At 39.1% G+C, this 21477-nt stretch overlaps 1 protein-coding gene across 5 annotated transcripts in view; it reads left to right on the top strand.

Moving 5' to 3' along the window:
- Window positions 1–21477, top strand: part of MAP4K3 (mitogen-activated protein kinase kinase kinase kinase 3) — a 117750-nt gene that overhangs the window by 86979 nt on the left and 9294 nt on the right. For 3 of the 5 annotated variants that reach the window (XM_053458747.1, XM_053458746.1, XM_053458750.1), the window contains 12 exons: window positions 61–119; window positions 2222–2260; window positions 2572–2625; window positions 4435–4477; window positions 6187–6349; window positions 6999–7123; window positions 7812–7853; window positions 13831–13915; window positions 14322–14401; window positions 15123–15183; window positions 15543–15660; window positions 18367–18425. In XM_053458747.1, coding sequence (XP_053314722.1) covers window positions 61–119; window positions 2222–2260; window positions 2572–2625; window positions 4435–4477; window positions 6187–6349; window positions 6999–7123; window positions 7812–7853; window positions 13831–13915; window positions 14322–14401; window positions 15123–15183; window positions 15543–15660; window positions 18367–18425 — 928 coding nt within the window. The remainder of the gene's footprint in view (window positions 1–60; window positions 120–2221; window positions 2261–2571; window positions 2626–4434; window positions 4478–6186; window positions 6350–6998; window positions 7124–7811; window positions 7854–13830; window positions 13916–14321; window positions 14402–15122; window positions 15184–15542; window positions 15661–18366; window positions 18426–21477) is intronic. The other 2 variants (XM_053458751.1, XM_053458749.1) reach the window with 1 other exon arrangement.

Below are 21477 nucleotides of genomic sequence, written 5' to 3' on the forward strand. Positions count from 1 at the left end.
TTAAAATAAATTGTAACTGCCCTAATCTTGTCTTATAATTTACATTTCTTTTCAATGCAGGATCTTCAGTTGGACTACGGCCAGGGTCCGCAGAGCGGTGGTTTTCTTGGTGGAAGCAAGTGAGTTATATGAGTGATGACATTATCAATGAGTTAGAAAGTATCCAAGGGCATTATGTACCATTCAAGCTATAGATCTCACAATTCATAGAAACCGTGGGCTAGCAGACATGCATTGTTGGAGGGATCTGTCAAATTCATCAAAGTGGTCACCATGAATGTTGCCATCAATAAGGAAATTCAGATTACCCATTCTATTCCATGTTCACAACATCAGAATCAAAATTGCTCTTTAAAGAAGATTTTGTTGCATAAACTGGTAAGAAGATCCCTTGATGAACAAGCTCGCTACGTGTAGCTTTGACAGCTAATGCAGAGGCTGGACAGATGACCTGTTGGCTTCCACTTATGGCCAGAGGTGATGTCTGCAGTGTAATACAAGATAGCTTTAGAAGAAGAAATGTGTTTCTGTCCTTGGAGTATGAATTGCTTTTATTAAGATAAGAGCAAGACATAACCTTTTGGGGAGCAGTTGCAGTGAACTTGTGTACGAGGAAGTTAGGTGGGCCAGGTCTTTAATGCAGCTCAGACCTTAGCAATTAGCAGACTTGTTCCTATTACATGCTTGAACCTTTCAAGCACACATTCTATAAATGAAACAGGTATGATGTACTATTTATATGATGAGTTATACGTAATACAGTGAGGTTAAGCAAATCAGTGATTAATGAACACATCGGTGACGTCTGCATGGAAGATGTCCTCTCAGATGTGACACAACATATTCAGACTATTCTTGCTCTACTGCAGACCGTTTTCATTTACAATACGGACGTTGACAACAAGCCGGTAAACGATGCAAAACCGGAGAACATACAATTGCAGTCATGCTTGCTAAATATTACATTCTTATAACAGTACCCTAGAAGAATCCCACCCAAAATCCCCCCAAAATGTCTGCATGTGTTCCACACAAATGTGATTTTATAATATGTGTCTTTTTAACCCATGGACTGTCATAAACATTGCTTTCTCCATTATCTGGTTCTAAGAGGGTTAATGATCATTATAACTGCTTAGTTAGTGATTGTTGCTCTGTCTAAGTGCCAGATTTAGATCCTAAATGATCATCTACTTACTGGGGTGCAGAAAAATTAGCTTTTATATTCTTTAACGCTTGAATGACCATTTACAATACGATCTGCCGTGATGTTGGTTCACCAGCAGTTGGTAGATGTAAGTGGAATAAAGAAACTAGACTGTATAAACTTAAGGAATGTGTATCAAGTTCTATACACGGTAATATCTGAAAAATGTAATAATCATGTATTTTTATTTTATTGTTAATATGTATTAACTGAACACATGCATGGTGTGCATCCGGTGCATATAATATACTAACTATATGCACATGTAGCTTGGTGGTTGTAATAGTCTGCTAAGTTTAGTAGGAATTTGGGACATAAAAGTATGCAAAATAATAATTACAAATATATTTTTAATCGTAAGAAAAGAGCTCCACTGCTTATCAGTGTGCAAAAGCCAGCATTCGTAAGAAGTCATGGGCAGCTTTTGTGTCGCACAGCGCCAGCATGCGCATGACAAATTATTCTTCAGACAGAGCAAAAGAAATCAGGGTTTTCTGTTCCCATCTTTGTTACGTACTTTTTTTTTAAGAATATTTCGCTTTTTTTAAAGATCAGAGCACAAAACAGCTGCAAATAAGATGAAAACTCTGGAGATCTATAGTTTTTTTGCAGATAAATTACAGTGTGAAATTATAATATATACAGAGATACTTTTTCTTAGCCCGGTTATTCATTTTTTTCAAATGGTGTGTGTATATATATATATATATAATCAACATCTACTCTAAAGAAAAACTGTTATGCGTGGGGTAGAACCATAATCTGTTGTAGGAATTAATCTACTGCAGGAGTTATTTTTTTATTGTTTAATTTGATTAATTATTTTCTTTTTTACATTTTTTTGGGGAGGATCAACTAAAGTCATCAAAATCAACTTAATACTACCTACTGTAGCGATAAAAGCAACTAATTTATAAAAGTCATTTTTAGGTCATCAGCAAGAGCAAGCATCTGTTAATCTTTGTATTTTTTTCCCTTCATATTAATTGTATTGTTTTAATTTTTGCATTAAAGGAGTCTCTTGAAATCAGTTGAAGAAGAGCTTCACCAACGGTAATCCAGTTTTCTCCATTGTCGTCCCTCTTGTCTCTGTCGCACTTGTTTTTAGTGTTCTCTTTATTGTTCCGACTTTGTAACGCCTCCTTCCCTTCATGTCTGTCATGCAGATGTATCCGAGCTTTAAACTGGTGTGACCTGCATCTGTGCTCCATAGACAAAACAAAGCATAGACAGAGATAACCCAAAAACTCTTTACACCATAGAAAAATAAAGCCCTTGGGCACTGCATGCCTTAGTCCTTTCAAAGTAGCTGTAGTCATATCACTAAAGTCCGCTCAGCCATGGTACCTTGTTCATCTCCTCAGGGGACATGTGGCACATTTAGAAGATGATGATGGGGATGATGATGAATCTAAACAGTAAGTTCTTTTCATATATCAGCTTATGGGGTCCCTTCTTCACGCACACACTTTCAAAGTGCGATTCAAGTCTTAAAGGGAAACCTGGGTAAAATACCGTGTTCTGCTCCATGAAGGGGGATATGGTAACTTGCACATCAGCTCTTCTGCATCATGCCTAAAATTGATGGGAAGGTTCTTCAGAAGGTACAGGGAAGGCTTTTTCCTTGATAGCCCTGAGCAGAACCTTCTGATCTATAGGGATGGTGCTTGAGCCTCTATACTTATATGCATGTGTTATGTTACTATTTGCCCCCTGATACAGGAGATATGGTGATTTTTGCTGTGGTTTCCCTTTAAATACACTGCATTATGCATGTCATCATGAAGCCTTTGCACTAACATTTCCATTTCTATTCTCCTTTATTGCTATTTCGTTTAGCACAATTTCAAAGAACATTTATTATATAAACAGAATGTGAAATATTTATTTTTACAAACAGATCTTTTCGATACTTGCTTAAGTCGTACATTACAACAGGCAGTAAGAGACACATGCTATGTCCTACAGTAAGCAGCTGGGCTATTATAATTATGGAGACAGTCTGTCTTGTTATTAACTGTTCCGTGGAATCACCGAGTGGTTTTCTTAATGTTCCAATGGCTCTTGAATCTGTTCGTCTATAACGTAGATGATGTCTCCTGTAGCACTGTTACAGTTCTCCATATGCTTTCCACTGTCTTTTGATGCTTCTGTTCCTGCTTGTTCTGCGCAAGCTCTTTGTTTGCTTGCGAGTTTGCCTTGACATGTTTGTTGAGATAGTTTAATAGTCACGATGGCTTCTTGGTCGACTGCCTTTTTTAATCTTACCAGTGAGGGCATTAAAACGAGACACGGGAGGTTGATAAATTTGTTTTCATAAAATCATTACTGTTAAACCCAATGGGATCTTAAAAGCGTAATATTAATGGATGGAGATCTAACTGCTTACATGAGCTGGCTATCTAACTCAAAAGCTGCATGTTGAAATAAGTGCTGCTGTTTATCAGCATTTTCCAGTTATTTCTTAAGGCAACATCACTAAGTTTTGTTAAAGGAACAGTCAATCAACTCAGAAAATGTCTATTGTGTTATACTACAAGCAATGCCAAATAATGAGTAGAACCAGAATTCTAATTTAAACTAAGTATTTGGCCCACTGGTTTGACCGTTTTTATTTTTTTTACACATTCCCTTTTCTGAATATCCTTAAATATGAGCATAATTAGGCATAGACAATATGTCCGTACAAGGACACTGGTGTCCTTGGCAAGGTTTGTGAAGGTCCATAGAAAATCAGTAAAGCTACCACCATAGACCCCAGTAAATGTCCACCATGAGCAATGTTGGTGCCCACCCCTGAGCATAATCATTATGAATGCAAAACGCAGACCTTTTCCTTCTTCTTATGTGTTAACCCCCAAGGAACTATTGCCAAACCCAAATTTCTCAAAACGTTGTATGCGTTTTGGCTTCCCAGTGTCTACTTTACATGTACTTCTGTGAAAACTCAGACACAATTTGGTTTTCCCAGGTCCGAATGTGATCACCCTGTTTTCAGAGATGGGTAACTTTGTTTTAAAAAAAAAAGAATAGTTTTAGAAGCTGATCAACCAGTGATGGTGAGAACCTAGAGTGGGCAGTTCCATTGAATGCAACACCTCACGGTCATACTGTGTGTCATGTGGTAACCAGATAGAGACCACTGCATGCAGGAAATTAATGGAATTGTTGGCAAAATCACATTATTTTAATTGTCTCATTTTTTTTTATTTTTTTTTAACACTCAGCTCAACAATAAAACCTAAGGTGCCCCCACCGCTGCCACCAAAGGTGAGTAATCCTTGAAACACTAAAATTTATCATAAGGTTGGATATTGTTTCTCAGGACACTCAGAATTATCAGATATGTGTAGCAGTGATTTATTAATTTGAGTTTCACAATGTTACTTTTCTAATAATTTGATCGTCGGTTTCAGATACATTATTTTAATGCAATGTTCAGCATTTTAAAGTTACTGATTAAACTGGGATTTTTCCCTGTTATATGTAACATCGTTACGACTGGGGGAACGATATTAGATGAACTTCAACGAAAACAACCCGAATGTACAAAGGCGTGAATGTATTAAATTATGTTATAAAGAGAATGTATTGGGTAAAATATGTGGTAAAGGGATGATTCAACTGTGGTTAAGAAAAAAAAAGTTGAGAGGGAGTTTTTGTTTGAAGTTTAGTCTTATCACCATTGAACATTCCATTGGTTGCCTTGGCGGGAAAACACGTTTTCCAAGTTTGCTTCGGAATCACTCTGTATATAATCGTTCTCGTGTCACGGCCAATATATCCTAGATGACTCTCTAGGCTTTGAGCAGGACTACCTCTCTCAACCAGCACGGAATGGAAATATCCATTTATTAACCCTTTGGGTTTCCAAATCAATCATTGCGAACATCTCTGTCACCTGAGAGGAAAGGCCAGGTTGGGCTGAAATGGTATGCCTGGCACGCGCTGGCATGCGCAGCAGCATTCGCTAATCACTACTTAAGTTCTTCCTCGTATGAAATCTGCTGTTCTATGAAAACGGCCCGCAGTCAGCAGATTTTTCTTGCTTCCCCTTCTGCTAAATTGACGTTTCTAGCTGTTCGTGCGAGCCATGCTTCTTTCCCCCTCCGTCTTTTATTTACCTTCAAACATTTAAATCTGAGATTAATGAATTAAGCACAAATCAACCACGAAAATGTACATTAGCTGACTGTCTAAGAGATAATAGAACCGGCCGCCCGCGGCTGTACACTGCTTTCTATCATATGCGTGGTAAAGGAGTATTTCCCTTGGCCTGTACATAACACTGACAACTTCTACTGAGATAGACGACAAATCTGGAGCAGATCTGCCTTCGAGGCAATTGCTCAAAGGACCCAAAGACCTTAATGTTCCCTATTCTTTCAGAGGCCTTCGATCAGAGTTATTAACCATTATACAACAATGGAACAACAAAGGAACAATGAACATAACTAAAGAAGTTACCATCAAACTAGAATTTGACCCAAATGGCTCATATCAAAACCCAGAATGGCGATAGTCCTCAAAGCAATCGTTTTTTAATATAGCACCAACAATTTCTGAAGATGTTAATGGTAAAGTGCTTTTACATGTGGATTCTCAAGGGGAAAATGGGGGATCTTAAGAAGCTGCTTTAGTAATAGCACCCCCATGGTTCCTGAATGTACTAGTTCCCCTAGGTGCGGGACATGTACCTCCTATAAGAATTGACTAGATTAGATTTGCATCCTTTTATTTGCAAAAAAACTAATATTTCATAATTGACTCACACAGTTCATTCTGTCTATGTGTTTGTAAACCGGTGTATATGCAGAATTGGAGAATGTCCTAAAAAATTTAATTGCATTGACTTTGACGGTAAGTTACTAGACTATCGCACTCTGGTCACCAATTATTTTTGTATAATTCACTTGATGGACATTGTTTATCTTCTAGTAACCTTGAACTATTTAATTCCCTTGTTTGTGTCATTGCAGCCAAAATCTATATTTATACCACAAGAAGCAAATGCATCTGAAGACGATAACCAAGGAACGATCAAGAGGTGTCCAGTCCCAGAGAGCCCAGCACGGCCAGCATCTTACGTACCTCCAAGACCACCTCCTCCACGGTTACCCTCCTACAAGCCAAATGCGTTAGGTAATTTTAATGACAAAAACAACAAAAAGTGTAAACACGTAGAAAAAGACAAATTGGCCCCAGCACATGGCTGATATCATATAAAGCAGTGGGTGCGCAGTGTACTCTTCACTGAGACACCCCATCATAGCCCATATGGAGCAAATCTGGAGTCTCTACAATCATACTTCGGGTTGTAAAGTGTCATCAGCCTTAATGATAGAGGACCAAGCCCTCCCCACAGGTTATCTGCTTAAAGATTAAGAAATGATGTTAGATCCAGTTCTGGGGCAGCTTTTCCCCAGCGGAAGTTACGTTGCTGCCATTTGCATCTGAATTTCAGTTATTACCCAGCATGGAGGTATCAAGCACATTTTTGTGCTGCTCCCTTTCAAAGGCAGAGAGGAGCAGAAACTTAAGAAAGGGGGATAAATAACTTAACAAGGATTAATGGTGCAACCTGAAAACAAGAAGTCTGAAAGCGTAGTAGCTTGTCTGTAGCCATTTTGTCTCATTTTATCATTTTCTTTTGTGTGATTGTATTTCGTTGAATAATGACGCACGGTTGCCATGCGAGTATGTATGTATGACTTTGGAGCATGTAAACTTGTTCAAGTATACAATTCACATTTAATGAGGACGACATTCAGTGACTCTTCTCTTTCTTCAGGCAATGGAGTGGGTTCATTCCAGCTTAATGGGGATCGGGAGGCATCTTCGTTAGCCCAACAGGGGGAAAACAGAAGTTCTAAATCACTGAACGTGCCTACGCGGAAAGAAAAAAAGGACCTGCCGGTACGTGCTGCTAGATAAAAAAAAACATACACATACGGATTGAATCCTAGAGAATCAATATATAAATAAAGCCAGAATCATGATAATGCTTGTCCTGGTCTCTGACATCGGCACAAACTAGATAATAGTGCTTGAAATTATTAAAGACTATTAGACACAGAGAAGTTCAGTGGGTCAATAGGGGTCAGGTCATTGTGGTTACTGGTGGAATAGGAAGATCTGGTCCCATGGAGGTATCTTGGGTCCCCAAGCACCTCCTGTTGCTTAAGGTGCAACTGTGGACTTGGTGGAAAAGATGCATTATTTGTAGGATATCAGTTAAAATTCATGACATGCTCTGTCTTAAACATGTGTCAGGGTCATTGTGCTGCAGTAATGTAACAAAAACTACATGTCATCCAGTATACCAAGAAAATGTAGTCTCTGACTGCCTCCATAAACGTTTCCAGCCCTTAAAAGTTGGGTAATTCCTTCTCTGATGGCGTATGTGTAATACCTTTGATGTATTTTTTTAGATAACCCTGCTTATGTATGCATGTTTCTCACCGCTAAACTTACCCTGAGGGAAGATTTCTGCCGCACTTAATTAAATGATGACCAATTAATTTTACACTTATGACTTTTCATGACATGAAAATCCCATTTTTACATCATATTCTAATTATACCTATACCATCTTCTGTTTCAGAAACCAATTAGCAATGGACTTCCACCTACGCCTAAAGTGCACGTAAGTGACCTGTTAAGAAACAAGTAATGGCCATTAGCCACTGAACTTAACCTTTTTCTGTAACTGATAGGATCCATCCTGCCACTTTCCACTTTACTAATTTAATCATTTTAGATATTATTATAACGCATTATGGAAAGCAGAGGTGGTATACCATTCTTTAAAGTTATTATTTATTTTAAACAAAACCACTTCTTATTGGAGAAATTTCCCATGGAACTGTACAGTGATGCTTGTGATTTTATTTGCCTTTTCCGGCTGGGTGAGTAGACAGTACAGATTATTTAACTCAAATCTGCCAGTGCCAAGGGACGTGTTTCTTTTAACCTCTGGATGATTAATATTAGAATTGGAATATATTGGAATAATTTAATAGACGCGGGTCCATAAAACAGACAGATCACAGTGATTATTTGTCTGCTTAGGCAACTATAAGCCTTCTGCTAATATCTGATGTGTTTAATCGTGTAATGATGGTGGCCATATCCACAGGATCTCGAACAATATACTATTGTATATAGAGGAAAGATGACCACTGGGCAGCTTCCTGTTATGCATGGCAGCTGGGATTAGTGACCTCATGTCACATCCATGACAACATAAAGGAAAAAGCAAATCCAGTTTCCGCTCGATTCCGAAATAGGGTTATGTTTATTGCACCATTATATATATATATATATATATATATATATATATATATATATATATATATATAATATTCTTCTGCCTTAATTACTGCTAAACATCCCCATATTGTCTGTATGCAGTTAATGATTTTTTTTAATATATTTCTTATAATTTATTTTTATTTTTTTCTATTGAAATGGTTATAGTGCCATCTGCTGTCTGGCTTTATTATTTGGTTTTTGGGTTTTTTTTTTTCAAACAATTCAGAATTTCTTCAAACTGGAGCAGATTCACATAACGAGTTGTAACATTTAATGGCAGCAGGTTAACAAGGAACAGTCATAGCATTTAAAAAATGTATTACACTAGACACACCTATTCTTTTCTTCCGTGTTCCAAAGTGTTGTCCTGTTTTCCATTATTGAAGCATGGGTCTGTGGCAAAATATTGCAGAGCTAACTTATGAAATGGCTTTCCTGCAGTCCACCCTTCTTCTCATTCCATAAACACACAAGGTGAATTTTGTATAAAGGAGTATAACAGATCTCCATTAACTATCAATTAAGATGGACCAGTTCAGTGAGCTTCTCCTGCAAGAATGTCAGTTGAGATATGATTTTTTTCCCTCGTGCCCCCATCCGTTTGCTCATCAACCCCTATGGCAACAGTCATCTACTGCAGAGTGCTGACCAGCTGATATGATGTGCCGTTCTGTCTTCTTGTCACTCCATTTAATGTGGCAGGAAGATGTGTTCTATATGGATGAACTGAGATGAACTCTTCTGCCGAATAACCTGTTTAAAAGGGCACTCTTCTACTTCCAACGCAAATTCTACTTTGTAAAGAAAAAGCAAGACTAAAAGATTTAGTGCCGGTAAACTTTGTTTTTACACAATAAAAAAAACCCATTACATTTATATTTAAATGGGTGATGGATCTTCAGTAAAATGATTGAATGGTCCCAATTAACCAATAATTTATAAGAATCATAATTAAATTATAAGTTACCTTAAAAGCACAGAGTGCCATTTTTAACTGTCAAAACTGATTTATACCCCCCACTGGGTTATTTGCATGTTGCAGTAAGACCTCTAAACACTTTATGATTTAAATAGAATGGAGAGATGCAGGATGTGATTTAACTTAAATAGGATGGAGGGTTGACAGGAGAATGGCTTTGATGATGGAGGAATCTATCAATAGCAAACCAATGCCCTCTTGGTGTAGGACTTGAAAGTAGACTCCACTTCGTATCATCTTTTTGTAGATGTTTTGCGTTAATGCCATTTTGCATAGAGCCATGGTTACTCACTAGGTTATAAGTTAATGGTTAATTGTCTAGTCCCTCTGCACATGTTTCTATCTGAAGAAGGAGAGCAGGCATTGGCATGAGGCCAATAGTTAATTAGTTGATGGGTGTAGTCCATACACAGGGAACACGGAAAGGCAATTCATAGTGAACCAAAAAAGAATTAAAACAAAAGGACATATGTGATATATGTTAATATTTTTCTGAAAAAGACACAATATATCCATTGCAAATAAAGCATATTGTAGCAATACGGTAATGTAATAGACATCATGGTATTAGTATGTCAATGTATCAGGAAAGAAGAGCACTATGCTATATAGTAGGAAAAAAAGTATAATATTTTATAGTTTAGGCTCAACAATACAATATATTTATATTGCCTTGATCTTGTTAATTATATATAAGTTATATAATGTACATAATAAATAAATTTATTATGTATTATATGTGTGTATGCATACATCATTGTCATGTCTAAAAAGGAAGGTGATTGAGGAAGCGATAGAACCATAGACTTTGATGGCAGATGACAACCATTCGGCTTACTATCTTATGGAGAGGCAACCAACCTTAAATCAGTGCCCGCCGTTGATGCCGGGTTCACTTGGTAGGGACTCCACCCCCACCTTAGACCATACAGAGTCCAGAGAAGTATAACTGGAGACATAATGCTGTGTACACTCATAGAAAATTGAGATTGTCTTCACTCCTAACGCTCAGAGGCATTTGTTCCAAAGGCTAGCCCGTTTTTCCTAGAGACTCCAAACATAATCAATCCTTGGTCTTGTCTTAGATTCAGGATAGCATTGTGCCTATTCAAAAGTGTGTTAACGTCCTGCTAAAGCTGTCTGTGGGAAACCAACCCAATCATTAACCAGGGGACATGCGGAATGAAGAGAAAATTGCGCTGATGGACATCAAAGCTAGAAGATATATCTAAATAACCTTAAAACTGAACGTTAAATAATAAGCGATAAATGGTTTACAATGTTGGATTCACTTGTAGTTTCACCCTCTGTACAGATCCATATCAAGCATTACTATATAATTAATTCTAAAGTAACATTGATTGCTCAGACACATCTCTAATGGTATAATGTAAAACTGTTCATTCAGATCGAGTTAAGGGCATTTCCCAAAATAATTGTGAGGTTATCATAAAAACATTATCTACAGATGCAGCACTTTAAATGGATGCTCAGTTCCTGGCTAACTAAGCTGAATCTTATTAAAGTGTAACCAAAACACTTATCACTTGTTAAGAATGATGCAGTCTAGCTGTAGCTGAGAGGACTGCCCCAGGATACACACCATGCATCCCATCAGCCACAGACAGGTGTATGTCAGTCAGGTTTACTTAACTTAATATAAGTAAGACCATAGCACACTGATCTTCAAAATCCACTTGGTATGATCAGCATGGAGAATTGATGTCCTCTGCTAAGCTGTCTACAGTCAGCTACAGATTAATTGTATACGTCCAATATTCACACATTGCCTGCAACTTATCAGGTTACATATACCTGTATGTATTTAAAAGCAAAATATGAAATCAGATACTGCATTACTTTTACCATTTGAAAGTTTTTTCCTCATCTGTCTCAGAAAATAGTAATATCTAACCCTGATTGTGGCAGCAGATTTTTAATGTATTATTTCCCCCTTGTTGTCACGGATCAAAAAGTAGACCCCTGCCACTCTACTTTCCCAAGGACACTAGGTTTTGAAGACATTCGGCTCTACCCAATTCTTGCCCTCTTTCTGGCATAATAGGAGCTAGCTATGGCCATCTTCACAGCCTTTTCTTCATATGCGCCAGGAATAGGATCAGTCTAGGTGAGCCATGGTGACTTTCCCATGTAGACCTGAAGACCACAATTTGAGCACTGTACACAATACGTATTTCTCACACGTGGTCTTTATAATGATACTTTCAGGCAAATTTAGAATCTAAAGAGTTTTTCCATCCATTGGATGTACCAGTAATTTTTTTCTGCTGGAAATACTTAGTAACATGCTTCCATTCATATATTGTTCGTTGTGTAGGTAGAAAGCTTTTGAGGAGCATTTTTACCCATTTTACTTTTTAAGCAGCAATAAACCCAGGTGTGATGAAACATGACTTTAACAGTTGCAGTTTACTGAAAGAGTAAGTCACATTTTAAGATAATTTCTATTTTCGCACTTTAGCACTCGTGTTAGTAAGGTCTAATGCGGGTCATGTCTCCAGCATGAGGCAGATGTTTGATATCAGCAGCCATCTCTGACTCATCGCTACTGTTTCTATGATCATCCCAAGCTGAAGGTTGTTTTGTGTTGATTACGGAGAACATGCTGCCAGCTAGATTGGAATATGTAGAAGAATTATTGCCTGCTACTACTCAATTATAAGAACATGAGGAAATGCAAGAGACCAGTATAGATGAAAATAGATTTGACAAAATGTATGTGATGTGTGTTTTTAAACACTTAACGCAAATCTCATTTCAATGAAATACTCCATTAAGAATATTTTCCATAAAAGCGGCATCTGTGCTTTGGTTTCATCAAAGCCGATTCTCCAGCTAAGCATAGCGACGGTAGAAATAAACCATGTCACGCTTTAAAAGTCAAGAAAACGAGTCATTAATTGTAGCGACAGAGACTGACAGCAACATATTGCAAGCACCAGTTATTCATAGCAAATCAATCAGAATGTGTTAAAAACATATGGGGTATCAAGGGCCTGGGATCTATGAGGGCCAAAAAATCTAATTAATGTTATTCAACCCTTAGAGAAGAATAATTGTCCAAGAAACTGATCTAGTTTGGGTATGTAGCCGTAGCTTCAAACCGTGAGGATTGACCCCGAGTCGCAGGGAGAAAGGGGAGATTCTCACACACACAAAGGATATTTCCTTCTTAATAGATTGTAAGCTCGCGAGAGAAGTCCCCTCTTCTCCTCTGCATTACCCTGCTGGAAGCAGCCATCAGAAGATGGGTACACTGTGGTCATAAAGGGATGGACATGGTCAGCAACAATACTCAACGATGCTTAATTGGTACTAGGGGGCCCAAAGTGTGCCAAGAAAATTTCCCCCACACCATTACACCACCAGCCTGAACCGTTGATACGAGGCAGGATGGATCCATGCTTTCATGTTGATTACGCCAAAGTCTGACCCTGCCAACTGAATGTCGCAGCTGAAATCGAGACTCATCAGAGCAGGCAACGTTCTTCCAGTCTTCCATTGCCCAATTTTGGTGAGCCGTGCGAATTGTAGCCTCGGTTTCCTGTTCTTAGCTGACAGGAGTGGCATCCGGTGTGGTCTTCTGCTGCTGTAGCCCATCTGCTTCAAGGTTCAACGTGTTGTGCGTTCAGATATGGTATTCTGCATACCTTGGTTGTAACGAGTGGTTATTTCGGTTACTGTTGCCTTTCTGTCATCTCGAACAAGTCTGCCCATTCTCCTCTGACATCAACAAGGCATTTTCGTCCACACAACTGCCGGTCACTGGATATTTTCTCTTTTTCTGACCATTCTCTGTAAACCCTGGTGGGTTTCTGTCTAAAGAGTTTCACAGTCTGCTCTTTAAAAATATCCCTAGTAATGTGCATAGTGCTCTAGGTCAGAAAAGTACCACCCGTTAGTGTCTGAAACCTGGCTTGGAAAGGCGACAACCATAGCAAACACCAAGGAGAACTTTACATAACTGCTCTTCTGCTTCTAGTACCAAAAACCTACTTGGAACAGAATGGGTGAATAATACAGGGCCATTGAATTATGCATTACACAGGGCTAGTTCAGCCCTTGTAGCTGGAGAAACCTGCCCTTGTTGGCTTTTCATAATGAAGCGAGGGAGTGGAAACCACAACCACAATGACAGATACTGACAATAAAAATACAATAATAGTGCGATTGGTGTTTTAAACAACCCTTTCTAGCCCGCAGAAGTTGATTGGATGTATAGCACTCTTTTCTTATCTTGAAATACTGTGCAGTTTCTTAGGAAAACTGCTCATTTCAATTTTAATGGAAATCTTTTCTTATTCAACAGATGGGTGCGTGTTTTTCCAAAGTATTTAATGGTTGCCCTTTGAGGATTCATTGTGCGACTTCCTGGATAAATCCAGATACAAGAGGTAAAAGTAACTTTAAAGCCAGTAAACAAACTCATGCTTAGATTTGATTTTTGTTTTTAAGATGTTGCCCTTATCTTGCCTTTAAGGCATGTGCCTTATATCAAATATATATACCTTATACCCGATATTCTCAAGTTACTTTACTGGTAGATTATAAATCGCTTTATAGTGTAAGACAGACCTGTACAAATTTGAAATCTTATTATTTTATGTAGCATTGTTTTCTGTGGATCCCCCCCCAAACACTTCAAAGGGGGGTGCTCACCTTTCAGTACATATGATAGCTGGATTTTCCCTTTCGAAGTTCATGACTTCCTTTAGTTGTGCACAGAGCAATATATTCAAAAGCTAAATATTGAAATTTTGTGTACAGTATATTTAACCTTTCTTATGTCCTGAATTGCAGATCAGTATCTGATATTTGGCGCAGAGGAAGGGATTTACACCTTGAATCTTAATGAGCTGCATGAAACGTCAATGGAGCAGGTACAGTAACCTCGTTTGATGTCCTCAGATGCATTATATCAGCTCAAGTAGAACACCATTTGAACAGAAGAAGAGCATTCTGTCAAATGTGTACGAGAGAAGTTCATTAAATTGTTCTCAGTGAGAATCTGGGTTTGCTGTTGAGAGACCTGTCAGAACAGGCTGGCGTGGCTGTTGCTGCTGTTCCCATGATGCACCTGCAGCACGTGGCACTCCATTTTCCCTGTAGATTGTTGGGGACCACTCATTTAGCTTCAGCTCACCTCCCAAGATTCTAGGTTTTAGCCTCACAATACCAGTTGAGGAGATCCTTGTATGTCCCCTGACCTGGTCTAGGGTGGTTTCAAATCAATGGAGGTCTGTGCTGTTAGACCTTTTACTGCAGCTCCGATGGGGCCACTTCACTACACTCTGAAGCTGAGCGCTGAGAGATGGCTCTTTTGGTATGGTGAGTGGCTGGTTCCATCTCTTACCACATTCCCTCCCGGGGCCACTCGTGCTTGAAATGTTGAGGTCTGCGGTAGTGTCGCCTACACTTTTTCATCTTAACTGTTTACATATATATAGTGTTCTAGCCAAAATGATATGCTTCTCAGCCATCCCACGTGCATATTTGTATCCAGTGCTCTCATCTAGATGAGCTCCCTTCACAATATACCACTTTATTAGACTTGTCTTGATATTTGTCCTAACATTTTATTATTTTAATGTTTTTCTTCAGCTTTTCCCAAGAAGATGTACCTGGTTATATGTAATGAATAACTGCCTTCTTTCAATATCTGGTATGCAAATGTATCCATCTTTTGTATTTTAATAAATACTAAATAGTAGATTTTTTTCATACATTTTCATTTTGTGTTTAAGCAGAAAAATAACCTCTCCTAAAACTGTAGGAGAACCGAATCATATAAACCTTTTTTACTTTACTTTTTTTTTTTTTACTCATTCAGTCTAACATATGAGATATGGAACCAACCTCGCCCTTAGCCTCTTTATAATAATGCCCTACATCTCCTATACTCCTATACGGTAGCTAAGACGTTCTAAATCATTAATAAGAGGTATTGTACACCTCTCACGGTGACATTTAGTTTGTGAACCACTATTCCACTATTTGATTCATTTTCATTCCTTCCTGCAGGAAAAGCTTCACAACTTTATTCACACAACCTCCCCGGACTGTTTGATTATGCAAGGCAGATGCAGAAATTGCCTGTCGCCATTCCAGCCCACAAGCTTCCCGACCGGATACTCCCCAGGTGGGTGCAGAGCTGAATATTTGGGTATACCTTTTCAGGAGCTATTCAGCTCCACTGTTTAATTTCCTCTGATTATTAAGAATGTCGAGATCTTCTCACGTGAGCATCAGTGGATGTTAGAAGTGGATCCTGACATCCCATGATCATGAACCCCAGCGTTGTCCTTATGTTAAAGTATATTAACTGCCATACCAGCCATCAGATGGGTTTAATGCCCATGTAAACCAACTCATCTCTACATGGTTGGGTTGAATTCTTTTTTTTTTAAGCCAAGAAGAATATACAGGGATATAACAGGTTATAACAACAGGCTTAGTTATAGCTTATTGATGCAGTTAGAGTTCAGAGTGCCATTTTGGAGTCAAGAAGGAAATACCGTATTTGCTCGATTATAAGACGAGGTTTTTTTCAGAGCAAATGCTCTGAAAAATACCCCTCGTCTTACAATCGGGGTCGTCTTCTAATCAGACCTCAAATAGAGGTCTGATTAGGAGACTAAGATCCAGATCCCCCGCACCGCTGCAGGGGACCTGGATCCTCCTGTCGTCGCCCCCCCCCCACACACACACACTTACCGGTGCTTCCGGAGGTGAAGTTGGCAGCGGGGGTTTGTATGCGTCCGTCGCAAATACCTTCCCCGACTGTCAGAGATCAGAGTTCCAGAGTTCCTGATGTCTGACAGCCGGGGAAGGTATTTGCGACGGACGCATACAAACCCCCGCTGCCAACTCCACCTCCTTCCGGCTGCCGCGGAATGAGACGTCAACCCGCTGCCCCGGCAATACAGCAGGAAATTGGAAGCACCAGTAAGTAAGAGTGTGTGTGTGTGTGTGTGTGTGTGTGTGTGTGTAGGGCATTTCTGGAATGCCTTACACCCCTATATGCCACTCTGGCACTTAGGGGGTTAAAAGGCATATTATGGGGCAGAGTGGCATATAGGGAGGTATAAGGCATTTCAGGAGGCAGAGTGGCGTTAAGGGGGCATTTAATAGTGCACTCTGCCTCCTGAAATGCCTTATACCTCCCTATATGCCACTCTGCCCCATAATATGCCTTTTAACCCCCTAAATGCCAGAGTGGCATATAGGGGTATAAGGCATTTCTGGAGGCAGAGTGCTCTATATAATGCCTTTTAACTCCCTTAATGCCACTCTGCCTCCTGGAATGCCTTATACCTCCCTATATGCCACTCTGCCCCATAATATGCATTTTAACCCCCTAAATGCCAGAATGGGATATAGGGGTATAAGGCATTTCTGGAGGCAGAGTGGCACATAGGGGGTCAAAAGGCATACCATGGGGCACAGTGGCATATAGAGGGTTAAAAGGCATATCATGGGCCACAGTGCCATATTGGTGTGGCAAGCCTGGGGGCAGATGTGTGTAACTGGGGGACAGGTTGGAAAATACGAGAAATAAAAACAAAAAAAAAATATTTTTCTCAATCATAGCTTTTATTAAAAAAAATAGTTTACATGAATTAACATTTACTGGTAAAACTTTTTTCCTTTAGGGTCGTCTTATATTCAGGCTTTTTCTTTTTTTCCTAAGTTAATATTCAGATTTGGGGGGGTCGTCTTATAATCAGGGTCGTCTTATAATCGAGCAAATACGGTAGTTCTAGTTTTTTGAGTTGGAAATCAATTCAATGTGAGATTTTTGTCTTCTGAATCAATGGCAACGGTTGCCTTTGATGAACCTGTTCTTTTCAGGTTGCCATGTTACAGTTATGAGCCGGATACTCCTATCTAAAACCCTACAGACTGTATAGCAAATAAATTAAAATGAGTGCTTGTAATACAAATGTGATGATTTTTTTTTTATACTCTTCGGAGGGCTAGTAACTTTGCGCAAACAGTGTGCTCAAATATTTGTTATTGATGTGAGAACTGTTTCGGAACATGTGGCACCGTTTTTAAATGAAAGATTATGTTTTTTAATTGTTGGTCAGCCATCATGACAGGACTGTTGTGAGGATGGTGTGACAGACTGATTCTCTGCTGTGAAAAATAGCCAGGGGCTGTTTTTTTTAACGGCATAGACTGCTTAGGGCAATATTAAAGCAGCGGAAATGTTCTGTACAGAATAATGTGGCCGAATATTGTCGTCATATAAAAACCCTATATAGTCTCTAAAAGAAAGTTTAACTTTTCATCTGCTGATTTATTGGCAATCCCACCCACAAAGTGGTGTAAAGGGGATCTTATCACATTCTGTTCTTATAAGGTAATTTAATATGCATTCCCTTTAAATAACAATATAAAAAATTCGGGTTTTTGTGCATTGTATGTGGGAGCTGCCATCTTGCTCCGTCATTACATATGGTATGTCAGCTTTTGACAATAGTCGTTTGAACCCTGTTTGGGTGACTGCTTTAATTTAGCTATGATATTGTCGTGTTTTGCTTTAATACATTTATAGCTTTGTCTGTGTGTGTTGCAATCAGTGTTACAACATTACAACTACCAAACAAGTTACATACTAGTTGTACACGCAACCTGACCTCCATACAAGAAGACAAGCCACCTGCTACTGGTCCATGTCGCTGATAACTACAGTGCAAATGTATTGTCGCAGTAAATACATTTAAAGTTTTAGTGGCAAATGTAGCTACAAGAAATACCCGCACACATTAAAGAGGTTGATTCGGAATGTATTGCATCTCTGTTCTGCGTTGACTTATTATGTTTTATTGATGTTTTGCAGGAAGTTTGCTGTTTCTGCAAAAATCCCTGATACAAAATGGTGTCAGAAGTGCTGTGTTGGTAAGTCTGATTTATTTCTCACTGAATGTGTGTGGTGCATACGGTGTAAAGGCAAGTTCCATGAGAAGACTGTTAAAATAAGTAGTTACATATTTATACTGCCCCATGCTTTGGATAGGGTGGCATCAGCCTTTAAATTTTAAGAACTTATCTTCCTCCGTAAACATTAGCAAGCAAGCAATGACGAGACAGCTACATTTAACTTCTCCTTCTTCATGGTCTTGAGAGCGTGGTAGATAAGTGGAACAGCCTCCCAACAGAAGTTCTAGAGGTTAATACAGTGAGGAAACACGCATGGGATAGGCAATGACAAGACCAAGGAACACATTTAACATTTGAGTTTTGTACTGTAGTAAAATATACACAGACTGGATGGGCCAAATGGGTCAACTGTCAAATTCTGTTACATATATATCATTCCTATGTTTTTCAGCAGTGGCACTGCCAATGCTATAGAACGACTCATAAATATATGTGTGCGTGTATATATATATATGTGTGTGTGTGTATATATATATAGCTCAGTTTTTACATATTAGTACTGTATGTATGTAAGTATTGAAATGGTTTCAAGTGAAGCCTCTGTATAATTTGTGTGGATACACTAAGCAAACACTGTCTGTACTGTTGCTGTCTTTTGATGGCTTTTATGGATTTTGTCTTGGACCAGCGTTCGTCAAACGTTTTTTCCCCTGTGTGTAATAATATCCGACGCAGACCCAGACAGATGGCTCTGTATGTTTGCCTTTACTGCAGAGCAGGTCCATCAGTGTGTGTCTTCCAAATGAATACACGCAGCCACGCACTGTGCCAGAGTGTTTGGCTAGTGGCCACCCTTATATTATTTAGCGGCCACTGGCCTTAAAAGTGCCAGGGCCATATACTATAGATCCAGATACAGCTGACATGTTAATCTAGTAAGTAGCAGAACTATCCACTGCCAATGTACCCACTATGTAAAGGAGAAGGCTTAAGAGGATAAACCTACCCACTTGCTTCAAATGAACCGACACCTGCAGGTTCAGACTGACAAGTGATTTAACGAGATAAAATAATAGAGCAAATAAAAAAGTGAGGTCGGTATTCCAAGCATGGAACTATTTCATAATTAAGAAACAAATGAGAAAGACTGTCGGTTCTCTCTTGTCTCTGTTTCACTGTCTCTTTTATGCTTCCACTTTTATTTAGTCTTTTCTATCTCTTTTTTTCTTGCTTTTTTCTTAAACCTGCCGTTTTTTCCAAAACTGCTATTGAGATCAGGGCTGGGAAGCCATAGAATGTGCCGTGCACGTTTCTTCCGTTCCACCTGCCCTCGCTGTACTGAGTGGATGTGATGTCACTTCCTGGCACTTCCTATGACCTCTTAAGTACTTACGGTTCAAACCAGAAGATTTGGTATAATTAGGATTTTCATTAGTACATATATCAATATACAGGGAAATAGTATCAAGTCTGGATGTATCATGTGTTAAAGGTGTTATCTCTAGACAGGGGAGGGATGGTACCGTTTTGGCCTGGGGGGGCACTCAGATCCGAGGGCTCAGTAACAGCACTGGCACGCATTTTACACACTCTCACACTAACACACTCATGTTACAAACATATTACACTAACAAACATGAGCACACATTTACATACTTATGCCAACACACATACATGCACATGCTAACACACACACTTACACATAGACACACAGTCATGCTCACACTCGCTCTACACACTCATGCTAACACATGCACATTCACTGTAACATACATGCATGCATACATACTCGCTCCCGCTCTCTCTTATATCTCTCACTCCCTTGCTATTGCAATTGATATTATTTATAATGAGACAGACATTGCAGACTGTTAATATACAATCAACACATTTGTAAATCTAGTGTGGAAAGGGAGTGCCAGAAAAGCTGTTAGGCTAGGTTTCCACTTGGGTTTTTGTCCGGCGTTTTTTTCTTGATGAAAAACGCCAGGAAAACTGCCAAGAAAACTGCCACTGCATTTACCTGCGTTTTGGCGTTTTTTCTGCAGTTTTTTATGGCGTTTTAGCCTTTCTGTGGAAATTGCTTTTTTTGACCTTAGGCAGTTTTTCCAGCCTTTACAAGTTAGAAGTTTCACCCAGCTAAAAGGGATTAGGATAAATGGCAAATGCCCTCTCCTGATGTCATTTACTTGGTAGACCCTTTTGTCTCTTTTCTGTGGTTTGTAAGGCATGCTTTATTCCGAATGTCTGCTCCTCTGGGAAGTTTGGCCCCAAATGATGGTGCAAATTGTTTGCTGTTGCTTTTGGCACGCAGGATCCGGTTGGTATGTTTGTTTATAATGGCATGTTTGTTCCAAATGGTGTAAAATTCAATATGAACCAGTCCAGGACTTTGTTTTGTGTGAAACTGTTTGTTTTCAGCCTATTTCTCGTAGGACACACAGATACTGGGTCCATCCTCTGCATTGTAACAGTGGAAAAAACGCCATAAAAAACGCCAAGGCCATAAACCCACATGGCTTTTTCATGGCGTTTTTTCTCTCCCATAGACTTCTATTGGAGAAAAAAAGCCAAGATTTCTTGCAAAAAACGCCAGAGTGTCAACATGCTGCAGTTTTGAAAAACTGCCACAGAGCCCAAAAAAGCAGAAAAACGCCAAAGAGGACTGAAAAAACGCCAGACAGAAAAACGCCAAGTGGAAATGGCATTTTGCGATTTCCTATTGAATTACAGCTAACATCTGGCTGCAGCCGTTTTTCACAAAAAAAAAAGGTGGCGCTATTGGCGTTTTTATAGGCGTTTTCAGCAAAAAAAAAACAAATGGAAACCTTGCCTTAGAATGGAGTATACAGTTAGCACTTATCTACTTTGTAGATGCAGGTTAAACATTTATTCCAGAAGACGTGTCTGACAATGTGATGCTTTTAACAAGCAAAAGCCTACCAGGCTCTGTTCTTCCTTTGGGGCTTATAGGGCACAGCCTCAGCCATAATCTTTATCCCATTCAGGGCTGTGGTGAGATAAATTTCCTATTTTTAATCATTTTTTTAAATTATTTTTGCCAGGGTTC

Source organism: Spea bombifrons, chromosome 3 (assembly GCF_027358695.1).
Source record: "Spea bombifrons isolate aSpeBom1 chromosome 3, aSpeBom1.2.pri, whole genome shotgun sequence".
NCBI lineage: Eukaryota > Metazoa > Chordata > Amphibia > Anura > Pelobatidae > Spea > Spea bombifrons.